The 26,223-nt window shown below is 31.1% G+C and overlaps 1 protein-coding gene across 11 annotated transcripts in view; it reads right to left on the reverse strand.

Moving 5' to 3' along the window:
- Window positions 1-26,223, reverse strand: part of LOC143042399 (plasma membrane calcium-transporting ATPase 2-like) — a 110,032-nt gene that overhangs the window by 59,032 nt on the left and 24,777 nt on the right. For 5 of the 11 annotated variants that reach the window (XM_076214741.1, XM_076214735.1, XM_076214683.1 and 2 more), the window contains 2 exons: window positions 14,578-14,599; window positions 214-426 (listed from right to left, as the gene is read on the reverse strand). In XM_076214741.1, coding sequence (XP_076070856.1) covers window positions 214-397 — 184 coding nt within the window. In that variant the 5' untranslated portion in view covers window positions 398-426; window positions 14,578-14,599. Of the gene's footprint in view, window positions 1-213; window positions 427-5,116; window positions 5,216-11,699; window positions 11,795-12,882; window positions 13,011-14,577; window positions 14,600-24,054; window positions 24,188-25,102; window positions 25,476-25,641; window positions 25,724-26,223 lie in introns of those variants that run through there. The other 6 variants (XM_076214703.1, XM_076214696.1, XM_076214707.1 and 3 more) reach the window with 6 other exon arrangements.

Here is a 26,223-nt window from a genome sequence, read left to right on the forward strand (position 1 = left end):
AGAATTTTACAAACAATAAATTAGGGAAGCAGCAAATAAAAATTTTAGTCTTTGGTGGACTCTGTTTTAGAATGATCCCATGACCTCAATCATAATTCAAATATTGATGGTCAATGTTGACATTTCATCATTTTAAAACAAGCTACAGCAATAAGTTTTTAACTAAATTGTCTTTATTAACACATTCTCTGTACATATTTCATTTATGCTCACCTTCATTAGGTGAAGTAAATAATAAATTACAGATTTCTACAACACTGCCATATTTGCTTTGTATATGTTCTACAGCTTCTAATCCTTTTTGTTCGTTAATTATTCGTAAATCTGCTATGCTAATTCCATAATTTCCATCTCTACAACGAGATGGACCAAGGCCATCCACTTCATCACCTGCCATAATTCTGATTATGTCTTCAGCTTATTTGTCTGAAAATAGAAAAATTCAAATTTAAGCTGCAGTACTCTTTGGTGTCTTTAGCAATATATAAAATGCATATAGCATACTTCATGCAAAATCTCTGATTTAATTTGATATGCAGCATTTGCATATTATCAAGCTATATTCCATGCAAAGTCTTATGGGATTTACAACAGTTTCTGGAGCTCCTTCTTTTTCTATGATTAATATCAATTTAAAGCAATGGATTTTTCAGAGAACTTGCATAATTACAAATATCAGCAAGTATACAACATTAAGCATACATTGTAGCCCAGGGGTAAGACGTAGTAGTTATCATGCATTCTCAATATTATTTTGTTTACACCATTGACTGCGTCTTGTCTGATAAGTATACAGTATTGAGTTCTCTACACATTGATATCCTAAAATATCAGACATGAGCCACAATGTTAATCTTTTTGGAGAGTAAGAGAAGTGAATGAGCAAACTGCTTCACATTGCAAGAGTGGATGATATTTGATGATATCTATATATATATATATAAGACCCGATAATATGTTTATTGTTCTATTACTAGTCTTTTCTCCCTTCTCTTGAATGTCCCTCTGATATTGTAGACCCTCTTGTACAGTTTTACTCTTGACAAAAGTAATCTTGATAATGTATCCTATCTCATTATGATGTTGCTGATAACTTTTCTGCAGGCATTATGACTTCGCTGATAATATCTGGTCCCCTTTTCAAAATTGTGATACAAGAATTACTGAGACTGAGCAAATTTACGGACAATAGGGAAAGTTGATACTCCACAATTACAGGGACTATAAATTGAGCAGAATGAGAGAGACAAAAGGGAAGGATGACAATCCACAATTACATCCTCAGTAGCAAGGTGATTTGACTCTCATCTTAATTGACCTGAAGACTACCAGTTGTCACAGCTAGATCAGATACGAAGTTGTACAATGACAATTCTAGAAATTCGAACATGTTTCAAACACTTGGAGCTTTCACTGAACAACCAATAGTGATTAAAGTAAAGCATTGCTTAGACTGAGAATTGCTACAGTGTAGTTAATAGAGCCAAACTTTTAAACGTTTATAGCCCATAAAAGATCCATACATATGGAAAACATCTCGGAACAACAATGGTTAAGTTGACATAGGAATGTTCTATAAAACTACAAACTAAAAACATAATTAAAATACACCTGTTGAGATGCACAAGTATTTTTACGCTCATAAAGTTCAAATATTAGTATATAAAAATAAGAAGATGTGGTATGATTGCCAATGAGACAACTATTTACTAGACCCCAAATGACGTAGGTTCAATTTGAAAATAATTATGATAACCATTTATATACATCTTGCCCCTAGTAAATAAAGTTTTGATAGACTAATGTCTGGAAAGTTATTCATACAACTGAAAGTCAGCTTCAGATCTGCTCTATTTGCACTAACAAACAAAAACTACAATATGCAGTGAGATATCTAGAATTCCCATTATCCATAATATGTTTCAGTATGATTGTTTTGTTATAATGAATGTCAAAGTAGGCATCCAACTGTGGAATTAATAAATAATATTGTGATTATTGTAAACCTCATGTTTTGATAAATAACAAAGACTTTTCTTCAGAATGTATGTGAATTTGGTTTTTACAAAATAACAGTTAAAGCAGATGTCTAACAATCAATATGCATTTATAAACAGTAACCCTCCAATTTTTTGAGAATTCCTTGAAAAAAAGCTTCTGATTTTCTTATGCAAAATGCCATTTTTTTAGTTCAATTTCTAAAACAGTTCTATCACAAAACACTTTCTTGTCAAGGTTTTTATATAAAAAAGTAGAAAATTCAGAAATGCAGATGTTGCCACCTATGTTGGAAATATAAACGCTACCACATCCTTTGTATACTAGTAGTTTAATATGTATATATGATCTACTTATGCTAACAAAAAAAAATCATTTTTTAAAGGTTACATCACCAGGACAAAAATTAGAAATGACTGTCATTAATGGGACATTACTATCCCCAGAAGACCATCATATTAGATGGGAAGGTGAAATACACATGTCATGTGACTTCTTAAACAGTCCAAGGTGAAGAGTGCTGTCAGTGCTCACTGCTGACTGAGCAAAAAAAAAACTAAATATATATATACAAGCTCACATTATTAAACAAACTGACACTTATTGAGTGCTACCAACATAAGTTATAAAGATGGATAAAGAAAGCAATATAAATATAGATGGATGCAGACTGTGGAATATTTTGATTATCAATGATTGTAAACAGTTTGTGATCCATCATTGCTGATGACAATAAGCAGATTTATTCTGGTCCTCTTATTGTGTTTATTTAGACAGTATAATATATCAGTGTTTTGTGTAGAAATACAATGGATTTAATCTAAAGCTATTGACTGTTACAATACCCTAGATATATACAGCAATAAAATCAATAACTGGTTCCAATAAATCTGGAAGAATGTGAGGGGCACCAGTAAGAAACAAAATCTATAACACATTCCAATAAATCACAGTCAATCCTTAAAGGAAGGAGACCAGATAGAGAGAAGACAATATATTTCAAATGTACAGCAGTAAAACAGGATATCAGACCAGTTAAAGCAACATCTTCTTTGAACTCCTGTAAATTACATCTTTATTATAAAAGACCCATATATTTTGTTGGAGATGTGGTAGACCAATATCTTTGTGGTAGACCTATATCTTTGTGGTAGACCTATATCTTTGTGGTAGACCAATATCTTTGTGGTAGACCTATATTTTTGTGGTAGACCTATATCTTTGTGGTAGACCTATATCTTTGTGGTAGACTAATATCTTTGTGGTAGACCTATATCTTTGTGGTAGACCTATATCTTTGTGGTAGACCTATATCTTTGTGGTAGACCAATATCTTTGTGGTAGACCTATATCTTTGTGGTAGACCAATATCTTTGTGGTAGACCTATATCTTTGTGGTAGACCAATATCTTTGTGGTAGACCTATATCTTTGTGGTAGACCTATATCTTTGTGGTAGACCAATATCTTTGTGGTAGACCTATATCTTTGTGGTAGACTTATATCTTTGTGGTTGACCTATATCTTTGTGGTAGACCTATATCTTTCGATTTATTGGAGTATATTATAATATTGGGAACTAGTGAAATACCAAATCTATACTGTATGCCATTATTGCCAGTAACCAAGCAATCTGCTGGTATTGCATATACATGTTTTCATCATACGATGTCTTCTTCTGACAGAGCTTAAGATGATTTTATGCCCGTATGGACAAAATCATTCAAGTGTGAGATAGAACAACTAGTGCAATTCAATTTAAATAGTAATAGAGTTGTTTCTGATGTTACTTAGATTGCAAAAATCTCTCAACTAGAATGACAACTCAAGCTTAATCCATTTAATTTACTTCTTTTAATATGATTATAAATTAATTACCTAAATTAGTAATCAATTTAGGCATTACAGAAAAAAGTGGAGAAAACTGATATTGTAAAGCAATTTTCTAATATCTAGGGCCTCAACTGAAACAATTAACTCTAATTAGTAAAAATGAAAAACCATTGAAAGACAAATGTTATAGTAAGTAAAGCATGGGGTCAAATAGGTATAGGCTTTCTACTACACTCCAATAAATTATCAGGGGACCAGTTTGAATCGTAGGGTATGATAACAAATACCATTCAAATTCACATAGATAATATTTTCAACATTGCAGTTTCCATTATTGAAATAAACATAAATCTAAGCCATCATTACAGCAAGACATATAATCAAAATAAACTTCAATACTATAGAATATCATTTTACTGCATGTAGTCTGAGCATAATTCCTCTGAGCCATGAAGTTTGTAACTCTAATCTTCTGTAGAAGCATTCTGACATCATCAAGTACACACCACTAGTTATATATACGTCATTATTACAATCCATTATTGCAATCTGGATAACTTGATATGCAGTCTATGATTTAAATAGCTTCTGCTAAAAAATTATTCCAGATTCTAGAAGAATTGCAGTGAATTAAACATTCTATTTTTTTTTAAAATGATATTGGATGAAACAAATAGCTCTTTTAGACTTCTTTGTAAAACATTTTGTAATTCTCCAAAGACAGGGGTTTATTGTAAGGATATTAAATTTCCAACTTATTTGTTGAATTAAATGGAATTTCTAGCTAGAGTAGGTGACATAACTGTAACAGTATCCATATTTGTTCAGAAGCTTTTACTAATCAATCAGTAAGCAAGATGTTACAGTTTGAGGTAATGGTTTTTGCAACTGAGCGCCCATAGTCTAGTTTTGGGTTTGTCAAAATAAACCTGTTACTCAGTGAGGTTGGAGGGGCTGAGACAGGGAATGTAAAACACCAAAGAACAAGACATCTGGTCATTACAATGTATGTAATATTAGTAACAGATAACACTTATTTCAAAAGCACTCAATGACAAATACTAACCAAGACCCAACTACTTGTGAAATATTCATAACAAAGTGTAAACAAATGCTATAAAATAAATGTCTTCAATAATTATTGTGCATAATTACAATATGCAATGGATACATTGGTGTATATTTCCCTGGCCTTGACAGGAATTTAAATATATAGGAACACCATTGAGCTCATCTTTTAATAAATTCTTGCATTTAAAATAGAAAATTGTAAATTGATCGCTTACCCTACTTTTCAACATTCTTTATAAATATTTCTTGTGTACTTTCCTCCCTGTATACATTAAAGATCAATAATGATTACAGGTAAATAATTGTTGACCACTCAATACACACCTGGACTGGACACAGAATTAATCAACCATTCACATCATTACATTTTAATAGAAAGAATTTTGTGAACCTTGAAAATCAAGGAGATCCTACTTCAAGACAGGATACACAATTAAAATGAACTATTTGTTTTGTACAATTGATGTAAGATCACGCCTCTATCTATCTTTTTAAACCACAATATTTTGCAACAGACTAAAATAAATGGTGATTTTGACAGCAATATTACAATAATCCATGTTCAAAATTTATTGCAAGAATTATATAATGGTTGTAAAAAGACAAGTTTATTATGCATATAAGATACGAATCAATGAGACTATTATTTTCTATGCCCTTAGAGCACAAATGTAAACCAGCTTTCAAAGATATACATATCAATCATTCCCTAACACAAAGATATTTGAACTTATTTATAGATGCGAATTGCTAATTTAATTATGAGTATAGAGATGATAAAAAGGCATTATTATCTGAATGCCAAGGTAAACATAAAATCTGCACCTGGTGTTCTGGGAACCTTTATTTGAAATATCTAGTTTATAAAATAAATACAATTTGAAACAATACTTTTTATATACTTTTAATTAATGATTATGAACCCCATCAGAGAGTTTATGTGTGATTGACTGATTGTTTGTTGCTTTATTTATTTATGGTATTTATATATTGACCTTTCAATTTAAGGATCAAAGGTATATTGATACAAATTATTTCTTAATTGATGGAGGTATTCACAGCATCTCCATCTAACTCTTTTTGATGATACACACAATACACAATAAATAGGATAACATTTTCCCCTGTTATTTCTTTTCCAGATGAACAATTTTAGGAGAGAAGCGTCATTCCTAAATAAAATCATTTGTTACATGTTCTGCAGACCCAAATGAGTGTGAATCTTGCCTGCAATTTGCTGATGTCAGTATAAAAGTGAAATATTGACTTAAAAAGTCCATTTATTAGTAAACACAGAATTGAAATAAAAGTTCAATCTTTTTTCTTTAGATGCTTTTTCATGTCTTGAAGATTTAACTTCTGTCCAAATTTCATCACAATCCATGAAGGTTAACAAATCTATTATGACATAAAAGTTTAATTTCAGACTGTCTGTAAATGTTAAATGTGAAAAACCAAGTCAGTCTATCAGAAAAATACTGGCAACGCAAAACTAGAGGCTCTCAAGAGCCTGTGTCGCTCACCTTGGTCTATGTGCATATTAAACAATGGACACAGATAAATTCATGACAAAATTGTGTTTTGGTGATCATGATGTGTTTGGAGATCTTACTTTACTGGACATTCTTCTTGCTACAATTATCTCTATCTATAATGAACTTGGCCCAGTAATTACAGTGGAAAATATATTCTAAAAATTTACAAAAAATTACGAAAATTGTTAAAAAATGACTATAAAGGGCAATAACTCCTTAATGGGTCAACTAACCATTTTGGTCATTGTTGACTTATTTGTAGATCTTACTTTGCTGAACATTATTGCTGTTTACAGTTTATCTCTATCTATAATAATATTCAAGATAATAAGCAAAAACTGCAAAATTTCCTTAAAATTATCAATTCAGGGGCAGCAACACAACAACCAGTTGTCCGATTCGTCTGAATATTTCAGGACAGATAGATCTTGACCTAATAGATTATTATACCCCATTTTAGTTTTGCTCTAAATGCCTTGGTTTTAGAGTTATAAGCCAAAATCTACATATTACCTCTTTGTTCTATTTTTAGCCATGGTGGCCATCTTGGTTGGTTGGAAGGGTCACGCCATACGTTTTTTAAACTAGCTACCCCAATGATGATTGTGGCCAAGTTTGGATTAATTTGGCCCAGTAGTTTCAGAGGAGAAGATTTTTGTAAAAGATTACTAAGATTTACGAAAAATGGTTAAAAATTGACTATAAAGGGCAATAACTCCTAAAGGGGTCAACTGACCATTTCGGTCATGTTGACTTATTTGTAAATCTTACTTTGCTGAACATTATTGCTGTTTACAGTTTATCTCTATCTATAATAATATTCAAGATAATAACCAAAAACAGTAAAATTTCCTTAAAATTACCAATTTAGGGGCAGCAACCCAAAAACAGGTTGTCCCAATCCTCTGAAAATTTCAGGGCAGATAGATCTTGACCTGATAAACAATTTTACCCTATGTCAATGCTCTCAATGCTTCGGTTTTTGAGTTATAAGCCAAAAACTGCATTTTACCCCTATGTTCTATTTTTAGCCATGGTGGCCATCTTGGTTGGTTGGCCGGGTCACACCACACATTTTTTAAACTAGATACCCCAATGATGATTGTGGCAAAGTTTGGTTAAATTTGGCCCAGTAGTTTTAGAGGAGAAGATTTTTGTAAAAGTTAACGACGCCGGATGACGACACCGGATGCCAAGTGATGGAAAAAGCTCACTTGGCCCTCCGGGCCAGGTGAGCTAAAAATATAGTTTTAAAATTTTGCTTCATACATTGTCTCTTTACCATAAAAAGGCTTCTGCCAACGTTTCATATAAGTCAATGAAGGAAGTAATTTATGTTACAAACTTTAACCCAAGACTTTATTTTCATGTAATATCATTTATCAATTGAATACGGAAGAACAAAAAATAAATGTTTTCAAAATATGGCTTCTGTCCAAAATTATCTGTGTCAAAATATCCCTAATTCTAATACAGTGGAAACTATAGATGACACCCCTTATACTGTATCCCATCTTTACAATACAGCCAATTAGGTATCAGGTGACCTTGATCATGTCCAAGGGTGTTATAGTGACAATCAAAACCACAAACAATCTTTTTATGTCAATCAAACAACAAAAAATTATAAATTTTCCATAAATATTCATAAATGTCACAATATACTAGACAGAGTGTAAAAGACAATAGAATATTGACACTTAACAATGAATAATCCTACAGACAATAAAACATGGGAGACAAGACCTCAGTTGTATCACCTCATGTTCTCCTATATTTCTGTCAGACTTACATGAGACTTATTGACAAGGTAAATATTTAGGGGGGAGGGTGGTCAAAATGCCTTGACACATCTCACCCAGGATATTGAGCTTGTCTTTCATGCACTTTAAATTCAAATACAAAAATGTAGTTGAAAACTCCTCCACCATGAACCTATACAATAAGGTCCAGAGGGGCTTAAAGAAAGAAACACCATTATGATTTGTTAGCCTATATGAATCACAGTGAGTGAGTCTGCCAGAGAAATAAACATAAAACTTCTGTCTCAGAAGCCTAAAATCTTGATCAGTGACACTGAACAATGAAATATGGATTGCGGTTGAGACCTTTATCTTAAGACAAATACTGCTATTCCATTGGATTAGCTGGGCTAAAATCTTAGGTTTTTCTAAATTTGCTATTGAATAAAGATGTAAAAAATATTTTTGAGTAGAAAGTGTTTTTTCTTATCCGTGAAGTTGTATCCCAATAAAAAGACATTGACAGGTACTTGCATTGGATCCATTTACTTTAAACCATCTGAAATAGTAGAGTAAAAGGTCATTTTTTTTGGTGATTTATAATGAATCTCAAACTCTTTTAAATAAAATTAAATATTGAACATTGTTAACTAAATATATTTAAAGATTATTGTTAACAGTTATTTTCTAGAATATATATAAACTGTATTGTATAATACAACATGAATGCTATTGATAAAGAAATGACAAATCAATTCTATGATTCATTGTATAGACAATTCCTGAAGAAAAGGCTTTGATTGTACCAAGTTACAGTAAACCTCCTACATTAACAAACATTCCATAAATACAATATGCAGGAACGGAAAAATAGATTCTTATAGTCTATCAAGTAATCATTAACCTTAACGGAACTCATAGATTTCTGCAAGATTTAAGAGAGGAAAGATGCCACTATCAAGTATTGGTCAATAGAGGAATGAGAAATATTTCACATTAAGGTGATTCATGATACAAATTTCTTTATTTCTTACAAAGAAGAGCCATTGCTCAGAGGAACTAGTCAGGAGTAATACAACGCCATTGTGTAGCTTATTGTGTAGCGTACACTGATATAGAGCAAAATAGTCATTATCAATTCTGAGAAAGTCATTTTTGATTTAGATAAAGATTCACAAGTTCTTATACAAATAATTATCCATTCAGACTAGAAAACCATCGCATATAAATAAAAGAAGAGGTGGGAAAAATCCACAAATAAGACAGAAAACCAACAAAAACAAGATTTTCCACCCTTGTATTTCTATCTAAATATGCAAAGCACTAGCCTTGACTTTACAGACAGATATTGAAACCATATTAGCAAAGCACCCTATATCCTTCAAGGCATTCAAATTAGTTATGAGTAGAAAAAGATTAAACATATACATTTGAAACTGTTTGTGACTATCACTGTCAAGGCATGCAGAAAGACATTCCAAACAAAATCATGTCACACCTTCTTGTTGTGGGCAACTCTAATACCAAGTTTCATTAACATCCTTCAACTTACAAGGCATTCATAAGTTCTGAATATGACACAACTTGTACATGTATACAGACAGACGAATATAAATAGACAATAATTAGAGTCATTATATTATCAAAAGGAAAAACATTTGCAATCATACAAGGTCTTCTATTTTTTATATTGAATTGCGTATAAACAAATAAGAGACAAAACAAAATCATTTAAATGGTTGAGCAGAAAAAAATGACTTCTGTCAATAGAAATGGAGATATTTAAATGTTCTTTTACAATAGATCTTTGCTTTAGAAAGTTAATAAGAAATTCTACAGTATATTAATGAGTTGTTATTATAACAGACAATGGAAGCTTTGATCACTATCTGTACATTTCTCATATTCATAAATGGAATATGTAAACAAGAAATGATAGCTAGATCATTGAGGCTTACTTATCTAGGACTGATAGTAAAGCCAAATGGACAATATGTACTCTTTCGTTTATTTACTGAATCCTGTTTATTTATAATGGATAAATTATACATCCTGCATTACATAACTATTAAATAAACTATCAGTAGTCTTGCATTTATGCATAAATCTAGTTAGGAAATGACATTTGATTTTTGATCATTAATTACAAATTCTGATAGTCAACAATGACACACATCAAACTGGAGTTCTAAAGCAATGTTACACAAAGGGGTCTAATTGGGGGGTTGAATCCTGAGCCATGCCTATTGTTTTGGCCAATTCCTGTTTCCTACTTATCATTGTAAAAATAACCCTTGTGATTGCACGTGGGACATGTACAAATTTGTTTCCCGTTATCACGCTCAATATTTCGGTCCTACATCACACCTAGACCCCAATGAAACCCATTTATAATGTTTCTAGGATTATTTCTCTATATGATTTTGCAAACATATGTAACACATTTAAATAAGTTAAAGTGTTAGACATAATACAAGCCGAAACTTGTTTCCATATCTTATCTTATGACATAAAGCATGTCATTTTAATTAGTCATATTATTATGCATAGTATTTAAAATTCATATTTTGTCTCAGTACAATTACATTTTAATATTGTGAAGAATTAATGATCATGCAGAAACCTTCATGAATGGTGTACATGATAACAAGTGTACTGGATAAGTGCAGTAAAGCCCTACAGACTTTTTTGTCCATGACACTTACAGACGTGGTGTAAATTTTACTTCACTTAGTATTGTTCTTCACAACTTGTGAACTTGACAAAACTCATGAAAGAGAATCTTTGGTTTAAGTTTTAATTTATGGAGAATAGAGAGATCAAAAAGATTGGCTTTCTTTCAATCCCCTCAAATTATATTGGCAATTGGAGTCAATTTGGAGAACACTTATAACAATCTCCCTCAAAAGGCCTCTTTACACGATTCCTGACTGCTTTAAAAGAAAAACTGACAGTGATCTCATCCTATAATTTGTTTTTAGTCACAAAAAGACTTGGTCCTAAAGTAACAATAGTAAAAGGTCCATTTTTTAATATGCTGTCATTGTTGCTATGCAATGGTTATGTCCAATATGGGTTCTCATCCAATAAAATAATGATTTTTAAGAATTGGAATACATGCTTTTTATCCTGCAATCATTGATTTATTTAACAAAATCTCCATAAATTCCATTCACACTGGATTGCAATAGAGTCATATTTGTCTCCTCTCCACTATCTAAATGTCATCTCTATTAAAACATGTATTTTGTATTAAACCCCATCTACATAATATTCAGTTGCAGGGAAAGAACAATATTTCTACACTCAATGCAAAACGATTTATAACATAATAAACTCACTCAACAAGATCCGTTTCAGAAGCAATTTTGCTTTTTGAATAAATTTACAATGAAGCTAATAATTTCATATTTTTTTATCTATTAGCCTTTTTCTTTTAAAGCATTTTAAAGTTTTATGTTTGCATTGTATTTGGTTAAAATATAATATAATTCAAGTCAAAAATATGAAAAAAGACCTACCCTATACATTTACAAGTCTGTCCTATAGTAAAATAATATATCAATTGAACACAACATCATTTTTGACATGGACTTTTGTTCAGTATCCTGAGGCCAAATAAAAAGGTACTGGGGAGATGAAAATAGTCCATACAAAAATGCCACTTACTGAAAATTAATAGTTCTTCACATGTCAATCAATCCATCAAAGTCAGTCAGTCCAAAAATGTAGGTGTTTAAAAAGTTCAAGGTGATTTATGATATTTAAACATATTTTGTATTGATCAGACTTATTGACTTGATACTGTTTATATATATAAAAAAGATTATATAAACAAAAGTTACTGCTGAAATTAAGGCTATAAATCTAGGTTAATCTGGAAAATGAAACCAACTGACAAATTGAAAATATATGTCAAAGTAAAATCTATTTTCCTAATTTCAGTCTAGTTTTTGTTTCCATCTACTGTAAAGGGAATTGGAATCATATAGATATATACTATTCTTTGTACCTGTTTTGTGGGGTCATTTGTATTATTCCATACCAAAGTCAAACTGTACAATTTAAAGACCAATTTTGTAAAATTTCTGAAGATAGAAAGAAGAACCTATGTATAACTGATGAATAAGAGCATTCCTTCTTTTATCAGTTCACATGACTCGCCAATACATTAAAATTCAACATGTCAAGATAAATATTTTATCTTTCAAATAATTCAATTTGAATTACTTTATACCCAAGACAAAATCTTTCGAGTAAATATATCTCTGTGTAAACCCAATATTACCAACTTATCACAAAATGCTTCCAACTCAAATTATTAATTAAGCCACTCATTTCTTTTTTGACCTCATCTCCTTTTAAACTCTCATCTTTAGCACTTTATGCATTTGATTCCTAAGCCTCTCCTGTCACTCCAGGTACCATATGTCTCTCTATTTGATTGTAATTTTCTGTTTTAAACAGTTTTGATATAGCCTTTACTGTAATACACTATACATACATTAATCAAATCTTCAGATGAAAATAAAGCATAATTAGTTAAAACTGATAAAACAATATCTATCCATAACAAATGACCATATGACATGTATATAGACCATACTGCTCTCATTAATCTAATGTGTTATTGAAAACCCAAAGTACATCAATACAAAATCTTCATCAAACAAATCTAAAAATAGTACTAATTCATTATCAAACCTTCAAGCAGATCCTATCATCAGAATGCATTGTTAATGAATTAATCCCTCACAGAAAACATATATCCTCTTACTATCCCCCAGCTATTGATCATAGTACATATATATCGGCCGTGGACTGTCAATGATGTAACACACACCAGTATACACAAGGATTTAAATACTGCATTGATTGCTATACCTTTCCATTCCAATCAATTAACACAAGACGTAACTATGGAAACAAACTATTCCACCCCAAAAAATAAGACCGACAGCAAGAATAATTTTTTCACACATTTATTGTATCCATTGAATTGCACACTATACCTGTATTGATGATCCTCTGCAGGGGGTAATATTGATGCCATTGATCAGGGTGGGTTAACACATTTCTAATCATTATTATTGCTAGTCAATACATTCCAAAGACATTCTCTTATCTTTTGTGACCTTTGTATACAATTAATTCATTTTTAATGTTACTTTTTCAAATTTGAAAAGTATCTGAGATATAAGGACTGTTACATAAAGGAAATCGACAGTTTCATCAATGAATGTTTAACAACATATGTTGCTGTTTTTATTGAGCTAGGTGGCTTGTAAGTACTTGAGATATGGATGTCTAACTACATTTTAATTCATTAAGATAATGTTTGAAAGATAAGACCTTTATATGATCAAAGTCTTTTTAAAATGTCAATGCTAATAGTTTTAATATAACTATTGCTGCTTACATGAAAACGAAAACAACACTGTATCAATTCCATGAATTCAAAACTCTCTCCTGAATTTGACTTCTGACATGTCATGATCACTTATAGCCCAATTTTTAAAAGCCAATGATATATATGAACCAAAAAAGTAGAAGAGCAGAATGATCAAATAGAACCAAAAAAAAAAAAAAAAAGAATGCATTTGGGGGTTTAAATCTAAGTTTTTTTTCCTGTTTTCTCAATTTTTAAACAGACAATTTTAGACCTGATAATATATTGAAATGAGAGTCCATAATGTTAAATGTAACTCATCTTCCCATTTTTACTTATCCAGAGTAAAACAGCAGATGCCATGACTAAAGCAGAGAAACAGCTTTCCCTCACAGAGCATCCTGCGATGAAATGGAATTTGTGTTGGTTAATCTAAGTGTTCTGTGTAGCTAACAACAGGTTTTTTGTAATTTTTCTTTAGGCTAATTGTATGTTCTTTTTTTTTCTTTGACTTATGGTTTTTGTTTGTCCTCTATATTTCTGCTTCCTTTTTGTTCTTTAAACTGTTGTCTGTTTGTCTTTTTTCTATTTAGCCATGGTGTTGTCAGTTTATTTTTGACTTATGAGTTTTACTGCCTCTTTGGTACCTTCACCTGTATTATAAAACAGCTACACTTTGTTCCTTTAATCCCTTTTTTTTATTAATCAAGGTAAATTAACCAGTACTAGAAGATACAATGTGCAAAATAACTGACATCATTGTTGAAAAGTTGCAATATGCCCAAAATGTTTGTGTCCTTAGGTTTTTAATCAAAATTCTTCCTCAAAAAGTTCCATTAACATCATTATAACAAACATGAATAATACAGGTCTAGTTGTAAATCATATAAGCTTCCTCATCTTTTATATTTATATCAGTACATATTTTGACTAAAATCTTTGAACTTTTTTAGATTTTTCTGATAATGAAATACAGTGAGTTATAAACATGATAAATATGAGAAACTTACCTGGTCTTTAGCCATTAATTACCTGCAAGAATAAAAATAACAAATATTACAATTTTGCTTCCACTACTTTTCCAAGATAATAATAAATCTTAAATTTCTCATAAATTAGGTTTAAACAGTAAAACAAACATGGTTGATACATGTCTCAATGGTATCTTTTGGATGTACTTTTAACTGCGTGTCATTATCTTATTTGGTCACTGGTCAAGAGTCTGTTCGGCCATCACAAGATTTGGTCCATGCTGACTTTTTTCTTAATAAAGAATATACAATAAGCAAGAGAGAGAACTCAATGGTAGAATAATAAGTCTTAAGAGCTACTTTATAAATAAGCAGTCTGTAGCTGACAGTTTATTCTTTAACCATTCAAGTTGTAATATGAAGTACTACTCTTCCTTATTCTTCACTTTCAAGTGAAAGAAAATACAATATCATACAATGTAAATGCTAACAATGGATATGCACACAAAAGCCTCTGACTTGGACTTCCTGAGAAAAACATTAACATTTTATATGTGCATCAATGTGAAGACTGAAGAGTATACAATTATGTAACATACAGGAAGATGATATAGAAATTTATCTTGTCAAACTGCAAAGGTTACCAATATGAAGCTTGGTACTGAATATCAATGAGCTTTTATAGTTGTTGGGGAAAATGGTCCAAAAAAAGTATAATAAAGAACATACATGTGTATGCTTCAAACAGGTAGAACAATGAAGAACATACATATATATGCTTCAAATAGGTAGAACATACATATGTATGCTACAAACAGGAAGAACAATATCAAACATACATGTGTATGCTTAAAACAGGTAAAACAATGAAGAAGATACATATGTATGCTTCAAACAGGTAGAACAATGAAGAACATACATATGTATGCTTCAAACAGATAGAACAATGAAGAACATACATATGTATGCTTCAAACAGGTAGAACAATAAAGAACAAACATGTGTAAGCTGCAAAGTATGGACACAACATTCAAGCTTGATACAGCTCTGAATTTGGATTGCGATAAAATTTTTGACATAATACGAGTTTCTGACACAAAACAAATGTCAAGATCTTACAAATTTATTGCACAATATTGTTTAATTAAAGATTACTTCTTTTAACTTTTCAAAAATTTGGAATTTGAGAAATTTGAAAAAAAAAAATTGAAAACACCTTATTACCCTCCCCCTTTTTTGGCAATTAGTCCAAAACATGACATTTCTATATACATAATATAAAAGAAGGGTAAGGGAGTTAAATCCGAACATACCCAACATTGTATGTTAAATGTTTTAGAATTACCTCCCTTACACTGTTTTTAAATTGTCTTAATTGTCTATTGACCAGAAATACCTAGTTTTTCCCCTTTTTTGCCCCCAATTCCGAAACGTTTTGAGCCATAACCGCCAACGTCCATACTAACCATCCCTCCATGGTATTGAAACTTGTGGTTTAATTTCAGAGAGATTCATAAACTAAAACATAAGTTATTGTTTGAAAACTGCAAAAATGATTATTTTGGGCCCCCATTTGGCCCCTAATTCCTAAACTATTGGGACCATAACCCCCAAAATCAATCCCAACCTTCCTTTAGTGGTATTAAACCTTCTTGTAAAAATTTATAGAGATCCATACACTTAAACACAAGTTATTGTCTGTAAAGTAGAACCAGATGCTCCGCAGGGCGCAGCTTTATACGACCGCAGAGGTTGAACCCTGAACGGTTGGGGCAAGTTTGTGGTCATAAACCTTGTGTTAAAATTTCATAGATTTCTATTCACTTTTACTAAAGTTAGAGTGCGAAAACTAAAAGTATTCAGACGACGACAACGTGATACCAATATACGACCAAAAAATTTTCAATTTTTGCGGGTCGTATAAAAATGCTTCTTTTTGGCCCTTTTTTAGTCCCTTGTTCCTACATATTCAGAGAAAATTAACTCCAAACTGAATCCTTCCCTGTGTTATATGGAAACTTGTGGTACAATGTCAGAGAGATCCATACAGTTACACACAAGTTATTGTCTTAAAACTAGAAAATTGCTTGTTTTGGCACCTTTTTGGCCCTTAATTCCTAGACTGTTTTCCCAATAACCCCTTAAAATCAATCCCAACCTTCTACTTATGGTATTAAACATTGTGGTACAATTTCAGAACAATTGAAATACAAATACATATCTTTTTGTCCTGAAACTAATCAATCTCAAGCTTCCTTTTGTGGTTATAAACATTGTGTTTAAATTTTATTGATTTCTTTCAAAAGTTATTATCTGGAAACAATCCGTCTTCGGATGACGCTGACGACGACTACGACGACGCAGACGCCGCCGTGATACCAATATATGACCAAATTTTTGTAATTTTTGCGGTCGTATAAAAATGAAGAACATACATGTATGCTGAAAACAGGTAGAACAATAAAAAACATACATATGTATGCTCAAAACAGAAACAACAATGAAGAACATACATGTGTATTCTGCAAACAGAAACAACAATGAAGAACATACATGTGTATTCTGCAAACAGAAACAACAATGAAGAACATACATGTGTATGCTGCAAACAGAAACAACAATGAAGAACATACATGTGTATTCTGCAAACAGAAACAACAATGAAGAACATACATGTGTATGCTGCAAACAGAAACAACAATGAAGAACATACATATGTATTCTGCAAACAGAAACAACAATGAAGAACATACATGTGTATTCTGCAAACAGAAACAACAATGAAGAACATACATGTGTATTCTGCAAACAGAAACAACAATGAAGAACATACATGTGTATTCTGCAAACAGAAACAACAATGAAGAACATACATGTGTATTCTGCAAACCTGAAGAATAATAAAGAACATACATATGTATGATAATTGATAAACAGAAATAACATAGATAAATTAGAAAACAAATCACACAGTAAAGCTTGAAAATTAATATCAAAATAAAGAAGCTCAGATTTGCACATTTGTAGTTGCGGAGAAGAATATGACTACAATTTCTTGGATGGCACAAATGTAAAGAATATGTATGAAATTGCCTTTAGGGTAATAATACATGACTACTAAATTCTGAAATAGTTCTGTCATTTATTATCTAGACTCAAAGGAATGCTAGAAAAATCCAAGTCACTATTTGCAGATAAATTTACATAGTTAACAAACTGTTCTCAACCAGGAAGAATAAAGAAATATGGCAAATTAAGCTAGAATAAGAGTTCAATACCCAAGGGTTAGTAATAAAATGTTACTGAATAGAAACCTGTTATCTAACAGTACATACTTGTAATACAATACCACAAACAGATCAGAATATTCAGGACAAATATTCTGACAAAACTAGAGGCTCCATGGAGCCAGTATTGTTTCCTTGTAGCAAACAGGTCTATAAATGCCAAATCATCATAGTCAAATCACATGTTTGGACTGAAAAGTTTAACAAGCTAAATGGGGCTTTCTTGTATTGATATTTACAAATGCTTTTTTGTTTTAAAGTAAAATGAGGTAATCTTAAGTTAATCTTGATGGTATTAATTATCAGTACATGAAGTTCATTCACTTTTAATCTAAAACCCAGAAGAGAAAATTTATTAGTTTTTTGTGTACAGATGCAAAATCAATTTTTTTTTTTCCAACAGACAGAATTATTTGCTCTGAGTAATATCTCTCAGCTAATGAAAAAATATATCTATAAACATTGAATGGTTTCAAAAAATAATTAATTTGTTTTTAATTTCCTATATCAGATTTGTAAAGCATTAGATTTTTCTGATAAAACTAACTGCTTATCATAAGCATTCTTCAATGAACGCAAGTCTATGAGTTTCTACCCTGAATATATATTATACCAGGACTGTATTTTTTGTACATGGAATAATTCAAAAATTTTGCACTACTGTTTCATGTAGAAGTCAGGTGCGAGTCTTGGTTTGGGGACAAGCATACATGACAAGTAATCTAGAAAGGTATTTTAGTGCTACTTGTCACTTATATCAAATACTAGATAATATTTGAACATGTTGAGTGGTTTATTAATTAATGAAAAAAACAAGGTTTACTTTATAGTATTCTTTGAACTTAAATATTCAGTAACTGAGAGTATGCTTAGATCAGAACTTTGTGTTTTTGTCTTTTGAAAAGCATTTTTGTTTATTTGCAATACAGATCTCTTAGCTTTCTTTTGATGTTTTAAGATAAATATGGCCATTGTTTTTTTTTTCTTTTTTTTACTTGTTTCAAATTTTGTGCTTCCTGTTTTGTTTTAAGCTTACTATCTGTATGGGTTTTGCTCATTGTTGCAGGCAGTAATATGACCTATACTTGTAAAAGTCCTCTGTCCTTTTGATCTCAAGTGGATAGTTCAGACAATCAATTTATACTACATATCTTTATTTGTCTAGAAGACTATTGAATGTCTGGAATAAGGAAGAAACCATTAAAACAATGAAATAAAATATTACCATATAGTTTTACTAAATAAAGGCAACCTGAGAGTATCTACTTCATCTGTTAAGTTCTCAAAAGAATCCACAAATTTGAGAAATTTTCATTTTCAGTTTCATCTTCTTGTTCTATAATCTTTTATTGTATTCAGGACGGTTATAAAACACTATGTTCATGGTGTTAAATCTATTTCAGTTTAAAGTTCAGGGAATAAAAAAAATATACATTTGAGTGTTGTTATATAATACCTCACCCACTCATTTATTTCAACAGCTTTTCATTCTATTCTATTCATTTTACAAATTATTGCAAATGAGGCATTTCAATTTCAAGTAGTTGAGGGGAAAAAACGCCATTTCCATAAGTTAATCCCAGAAGGTATTGGAGATCTGAAAATATTCTATAAAGCATTGGTAAATGTGATTAGAAACGGAGATGACAAAAAACTGAATTATAAATGTAATATTCTCAAGTATGGTATTGTGAAATATAAGGGGACACTGGAGAAAACAATACCCATATCAGCAGTAGAAAGGGGTCCTATAATCCGAAAGTCTGTCTCCTCTAGCATTAAGTTTTTTTGGTGCCAACAGCTATAAGGCATGAGAGGGACTGGGCAAAGAAAAGTCTTAGGTCTTACTATAAGCAACACCCGTGAATGACTATCAGACATAAAATTAGAACTGATCAAAATTGTGTACGCTCTAGCAGATTCTAGCTGCAGGTATTAGTACAGCAACAGCTATAAAACATAAGGACTCATAGAGGAGACATATATATTAACTCTGTTTGTTGACTTTACTGTTGCTACTGCTGTTAAACAAATAACCTGAAGTTGTATCCTTACACAACCTTACAAACCATTGTTCAAGGTCAGTGAGATAAGTCAGTATGTAAAATCCATCTGTTTATGTTTAATGCACCACATACTTTCTTCTACATCAGTAATCAGTTGGTAAGTGAGGATATTATAAAAATATACAGAAAAAAGCATTTTCATCACCAGTAATTAGTATAAAACACCTCCACTTACACAAGGTGCTCTTACAGGTTACACAGACACACTTTTTTTCTAAATATCTTAATATGGTAAAGTATAAGGACACAAACAATAACAAACTGTTTTACTAGTAGGAAATTGGTTTGAAATTATATAGTAATTGCAGTGATTTATGTTAAAGACAATTGTTATGTCATTACTTCCCTGAGTAAGAAGTTAGAACCAACTGTACAATGACATCATTAACTTTGATTGACCTTTGGTCTATAATGTTACAAATTTCAAAAAGGTCAAAGAACTACATGTCATAAGAGAGGAAGTATTTTTCAAATCCCTGACATTTGGCTTACGATCTTTAAAGCATGATACGAAAATAAGCCAAGTTTGGACCTTCCAGGGCAAGGCTTCCCACATCCAGATATCACCAAACCCAGGAATACTTATAAAGACATTCCAAAGCTAGCCTAAATTGACTTTTGTAAAATATTAATGCACTTTGGCTAGACCCCCAAAGAGCAAAATTTAGGTCAATATTTTTTTTTCTTATTGTCAAACCCAAGACAAAATTAAAGGATCATTGAATAATTGATTCATGGCTTAGGTTTATGATTAAGGAATTGAATTGTTTAAAAAAGTGTTTTTTTGCAGACCTCCAGTAAGGATAATTGTTTTACATGTACCTTAGTTTTATGATAGTTTTCATTCATTCCTCCTTTGGTCAATGAGTTCATTATACTTATTCCCATTCCACCCCCTAATTACATGCAATACTTATTACACACATGTGATTAATTAACTGATGATGTACATTCACTCAGACAAGAAGTCAACATACATGTATATCACTTCCTCTATCGGATGACCATCATAATCCTTTTATAACTTTTGTCTAAAAATATCCAAGTTTTCTAAATATGAATGTATAATTATCATATGAATTTATTTCCTGTTGTGGTCTACATATTTTCATGCTAGAAATTTTAATATTAAAATTCATTCAATATATAATCAGTATTCTCCAGAGACTTAAATGTCTTAAAGGAGGATATACTGTCTTGTAGGATGAGTGGTCCAAAGCGCTGGACACAGAAAAGGCAGTAATGTACCACAATGTTACAAAAGCAGTGATTCTAATCTCTATGCAGGTAGAAAAAAAATATCTGACAAAAATTTGCAGATCTAAAAACATGGGTTATATTTCAAAGTTTGTACATATATATTTCAGTTTAACCTGGAAAATTGGACAGAAAGATAAAAAGGAAAAAAATGCCAGATAGTTGTGTGATCTAGTTCCACAACGCCTTTCAAGACATTTCAAATATTAGAAGATCTTAACCTAACAATGGTAAAATAATGCCTGTGCAATACATATCTAACACCCCCTCCAACAGAAGCTACATAAACTGATATGCATCAAACCATGTCACCCTTGACAAAACAGAAACAACATCACAACCCTAATCAAAGGTTGAGTAGTAGTCTATGTTATCTTCCTCATCAAACAGAACAAATCTTTCCTGTAATTAGGGAGGAATGTAGGTAATCATCTATAGACAAATCTTATACTAAACAGTCATTGTTTTAGTTTTTTTGTAATGCATATTTTTATTGCTTAATATGAGGTATGGGATTTGCTCATTGTTGAAAGCTGTATGGTGACCTATAGTTTTTACATTCTTTGTCCTAATAGATAGTTGTCTCATTGGCAATCATACCAGTGACAGTGTGACTCATTCCCATAAGTCCAGTCATTTTCCTTTCTAGTCAAGTAACAGATTGCATTTTGCAATTTTGTTTCATATTCTATAGACTTCAACTTGACTGTCAAAACTGATTAATTAAATGCATCATCTTTGTTAATGAATAAATTTGTGGTATCACTCAAAAAATTTGAATACAACAAAAATAATACAAGAGTGTACCCAGTGAATTGTCTGTTTAATTGTTCATAATGGAATATTTTATGTTAAAACTATTTCAGGTAGAGGTTTTAAACCAAAGTGGTGGTCTGAATGTTTTGACCACCAAACTTTTACAAAGGACCAACACATTTTTGGTATTTTGTAATAGAAACACTATCGAGAACCAGCAGATTTTCTTCAAGGAACATCAGAGGGAAAAGATTTCCAGAACTCTGTTTTAACTCAATATTGTCAATTGAAAATGAGGTCAAGGTCAGATGAAGGGATTACCATACCAGACCAACATGGACACCATGGCACCATTCCTTGCAACAAATATACTTGATCTTGTTACCTGATTGTTTGCTCATAGTATCAAAGAAACACATCTAACCACTGGAACTTAAAGTTTTGACCAATGAACTATGAAAATGAGGTCAAGGTTATTATATAAACCCTAATAGAGGAAAATGTACATTTTACAATCATTCAACACCAAATGTTGTTGTCCTTAATACTTATAATATCTCAGAAACGAAATAAAATGAGAATGTGTTACATTTTGATCGCTGAAGATGCATGTACATTGCAATGGACTTATTCATTATTTGTAGGAGGTATTGCACAATTGTGTTTAGTCATACATCAAGTATAGAAACTTATATAATTTAAACAAGAGCTTATCAACATTACACTTAATGCTAAATTGATATGAGACATTTATTTCTGCATTGAATTGAAAGATACTAAAAAATATAAAAAAATTAAAATTTTAATGATCAACAACAAACTTGTCTTATCAATCAAAAGTAATCAGTTATTTTCCTCAGAAACATTCCACTTACTCCAATTATCCTAAAACATGATATGCTAGCACCAATGATAACAACCTCCTTCAAGCATTAAAATTACAAATGGCCTATAAATATCATGGTAAACACATTTCTTAGACTTCAAATTTTAGACCTAGGTGAACTTTAATCTACACTTTTGATAAACTACTTTAAAAACTTTTTATTTAAATCATTATGAACTGTTTTCCTTCTCTTTTTTTTAACACCTTTATTTACATGATTAATGTCAATAAACAACAACTTTCCCCATCATACTATTTCTTACAAAGTGACAACATCACCATCAAAGTTTCTCCTTCATCTATAGCCACTGGCATAATGGCTACTTTCCAAAGATACATTTCTCTCTTTTCTTATAGTTATAGTTATTATCAGCTGTTTCAAGTCATTGATTACTTTATTTCTGTAAGTTCATTTGATCAAGATCAGTCCAGAAAATATATATGTCCTGAATTTGTTTTAAGAAGACACAAAATCAACTGACCCTAGCCCTGTTTATAAAACACTAGCAATTTGGTCAGACAACCATGAAGTTATTTCATCTTTTTAATGGTACAATGTGGATGCTCTCCCCATTGAGGACTATTTGAGCTATTGTTATGCGTTAACCTCCCCATTGGTTAAGGTTTTAAGGGGGGAAAAGGGTGTGTGTGTGTGAAAGGGTTTTGAGGTTGTTAAACTAGGCAACATAAGGAGTTGAACCTGTGACATATCTATACAGTTTAAACATTTATGTAGCTCCATAAAGGGGGAGGGGGCTGCCACACTAAAATATCTCTCTGTAAGATTGCGAAATTCTGTTTAAATATTGACATGAAAAACCATGACATTTTCATGGATTTTACCACTAATTTGTCTTATACATTTGTATATATAAACATGACTGGTTAACCTTTACTTTACATCTAAACCCATCAAATAAATCTAAAACCATCTGTTTTATTCCAAGTTTGTTTGTTTTCTTTAATCCCAAGAATACACATTATATACAGCTGAAGGATAAGATCTCTGGCTAATAAGGTATACAACTTACACAAAATGCCAAGTATTTCTACTCAACTACAGTTAGGTTTCATAAGGTCCATAATTAGTACAATTATGATATAAAATCAATGCATGGTTACTTTTCACAATCAAGATATTCCTAAGTGTAAGAATATATCGAAAATAGAAAATTTATGTACATACACATCCCAGCTGTTTATGCATTTGTGAAAGAAAAATGTATATTTACCTTTCCCTAAATTAAATGTGAGTATATTTTACCTGGATAGATGGTTACAGAATGATAAACCTATAGTCCAGTGATTTTAAATTCCAAGATAATCAAAGTTTAATTCCAAGGAAGCCATATTTTTTTCTTTTCTGTCAAAGGGAGATTACTGATGATCATAAATTATATAATTTAAGTTCAACTTCTCCCCTCCAGGAGATCATACTGTACAAATATTGACACAATGACGGAATGCATTTTATGAATGACCAAATTAATCCATACTGTAGGATCAAATTTAAATGCCAACCTTAAATAAATTAAATAGTATTTCGTCGAAATACTATGGAAAGAAGTCTTATTCCGCTGACAAAGCAAACTATTCTTGCATGAATATTCCGAAGTAAATATCTATAGGTTGATCGACAGAAAATCTTTAAATTGGTCACTGATTTCTGAAATCTGATCTTTAAAATACTGTGAAATTCATAACAAGGACATCACTTGTTTACACACTAGGAAACAAAGGTGTTAATGATGGATGACGACAAACTTTCTATATACAGTCACTATGAGAAAACTATACCTTACTACAATATTAAAAAAGATTTGTGACACCTGTTACCATCAAGGACTTAAGTTTTATGTTAATCAGTGTGTGATAATTATTTGATTGATTATTCAATCTTTGTGAGATACTACAGGCAGCTAAAGTGTTTAAATAATACTGATTTAACAGCTAACACCCATTATCTATTACAACTTGAGTTGACAAAAACATGCTTTTGTATTACAATTAGATTAATCAGCTAAGTTAAATCGTAAATCAATCTTGTTTTTAAACATGTAAATTATTATCCTACTCAATAAATGTTCCTTGTTCCTTGTCAAATATCAAAATTAATATTTTAATTTTCGTAAGGAATTAAGTAGATAAAACAAGTTTTCTGTGAGTTGTCAATCTCATTAGAATAGGAAAACCTGTTACAAGATAACAGATCAATCAATAGTTACACATTTTGTGTTATTTTTAACACACAGCCAAAATAATTGGTGCTCTCATCAAATTTTACAGAGGTAATCTTAACAAGAAGAACTTACCAATGAAATATTAATCCATAGATATATAAAATACAGTAATCTTGACATAAAATTAACATAAAATCTGCTGGTTTGTACAATCAATATACACTTTCACTGGTCATTGCCTGTACACCACTAAATTATACACAGAAAAAATGTAGGTGGAAAAAATACACATATATATTTCCCCAACTATTGTAGAAATGTGCAACCTAGCTTGTACATTTCACTATGGAAACCAATTGTGATCTTATTGTGGTGGTAATTCCTGTCAATTCTGTGTATTACACTTCCCAATGTCAGGGAGAAATTGTTCCTGCCAATAAGGGGTACCAAAAGGGGGAACATTCAAATCGATCAATAATTGCTTACATTTTTTCATTATTCATAATACCACATGTATATATGACAATATGGTATAGTGAAACATAATCTCTTAGTCAGTAATTTTATATCTAGTGATCTTTATCATAGGAATTTATGGGCACCTCACAGGGGTTTCTATGCATCTTTAATTAATCAAGCAAAATTAATATACGTTTAATTACAATACATACAGTTAATAATCAATAAAATGCTGATCAATATACATCTTGAAGGCTTCAGCATCTGGCCAACACAGTGATAACTACTGACTGCCTAAATAATAATGATGTTATCAAAATTCTTTATACTAACTTATACATTCCTTGGGCAACATAAGGTCATGTCTTATACAAATGATAATGTATATACTATTGGGGATCAACCATTTCATTATTTTACTTATCTCAGTGTACAACTGACCACTGGGGGTCAACATCAAACAAATTATCTTTGTTTTTGGTCTATGATAGTAGTATAACAGTATTTCTATATTTGTATGAATAAATTGAGATGTGGGTATAATATATGTCAATGAGACAGCAACTCAATGATAAAATTAACTAACAAGGTTGCCTTTACAATGTTACTAAATAAATTAACAAAAATAGCACCACATTCTAAATTCTCAAAAATAAAAAGAAAAAAATTCTGATATGGCTTCAGAAAACCAAGCAAGCCTCTTTCTATTGGAACATGCATGCTCATTATATAACCATGTAATTACATTTTTAATATTTGGCCCGGTTATCAAATTTACGGGTCCACATTGAGGT

This window comes from Mytilus galloprovincialis, chromosome 1 (genome assembly GCF_965363235.1).
Source record: "Mytilus galloprovincialis chromosome 1, xbMytGall1.hap1.1, whole genome shotgun sequence".
Lineage (NCBI taxonomy): Eukaryota > Metazoa > Mollusca > Bivalvia > Mytilida > Mytilidae > Mytilus > Mytilus galloprovincialis.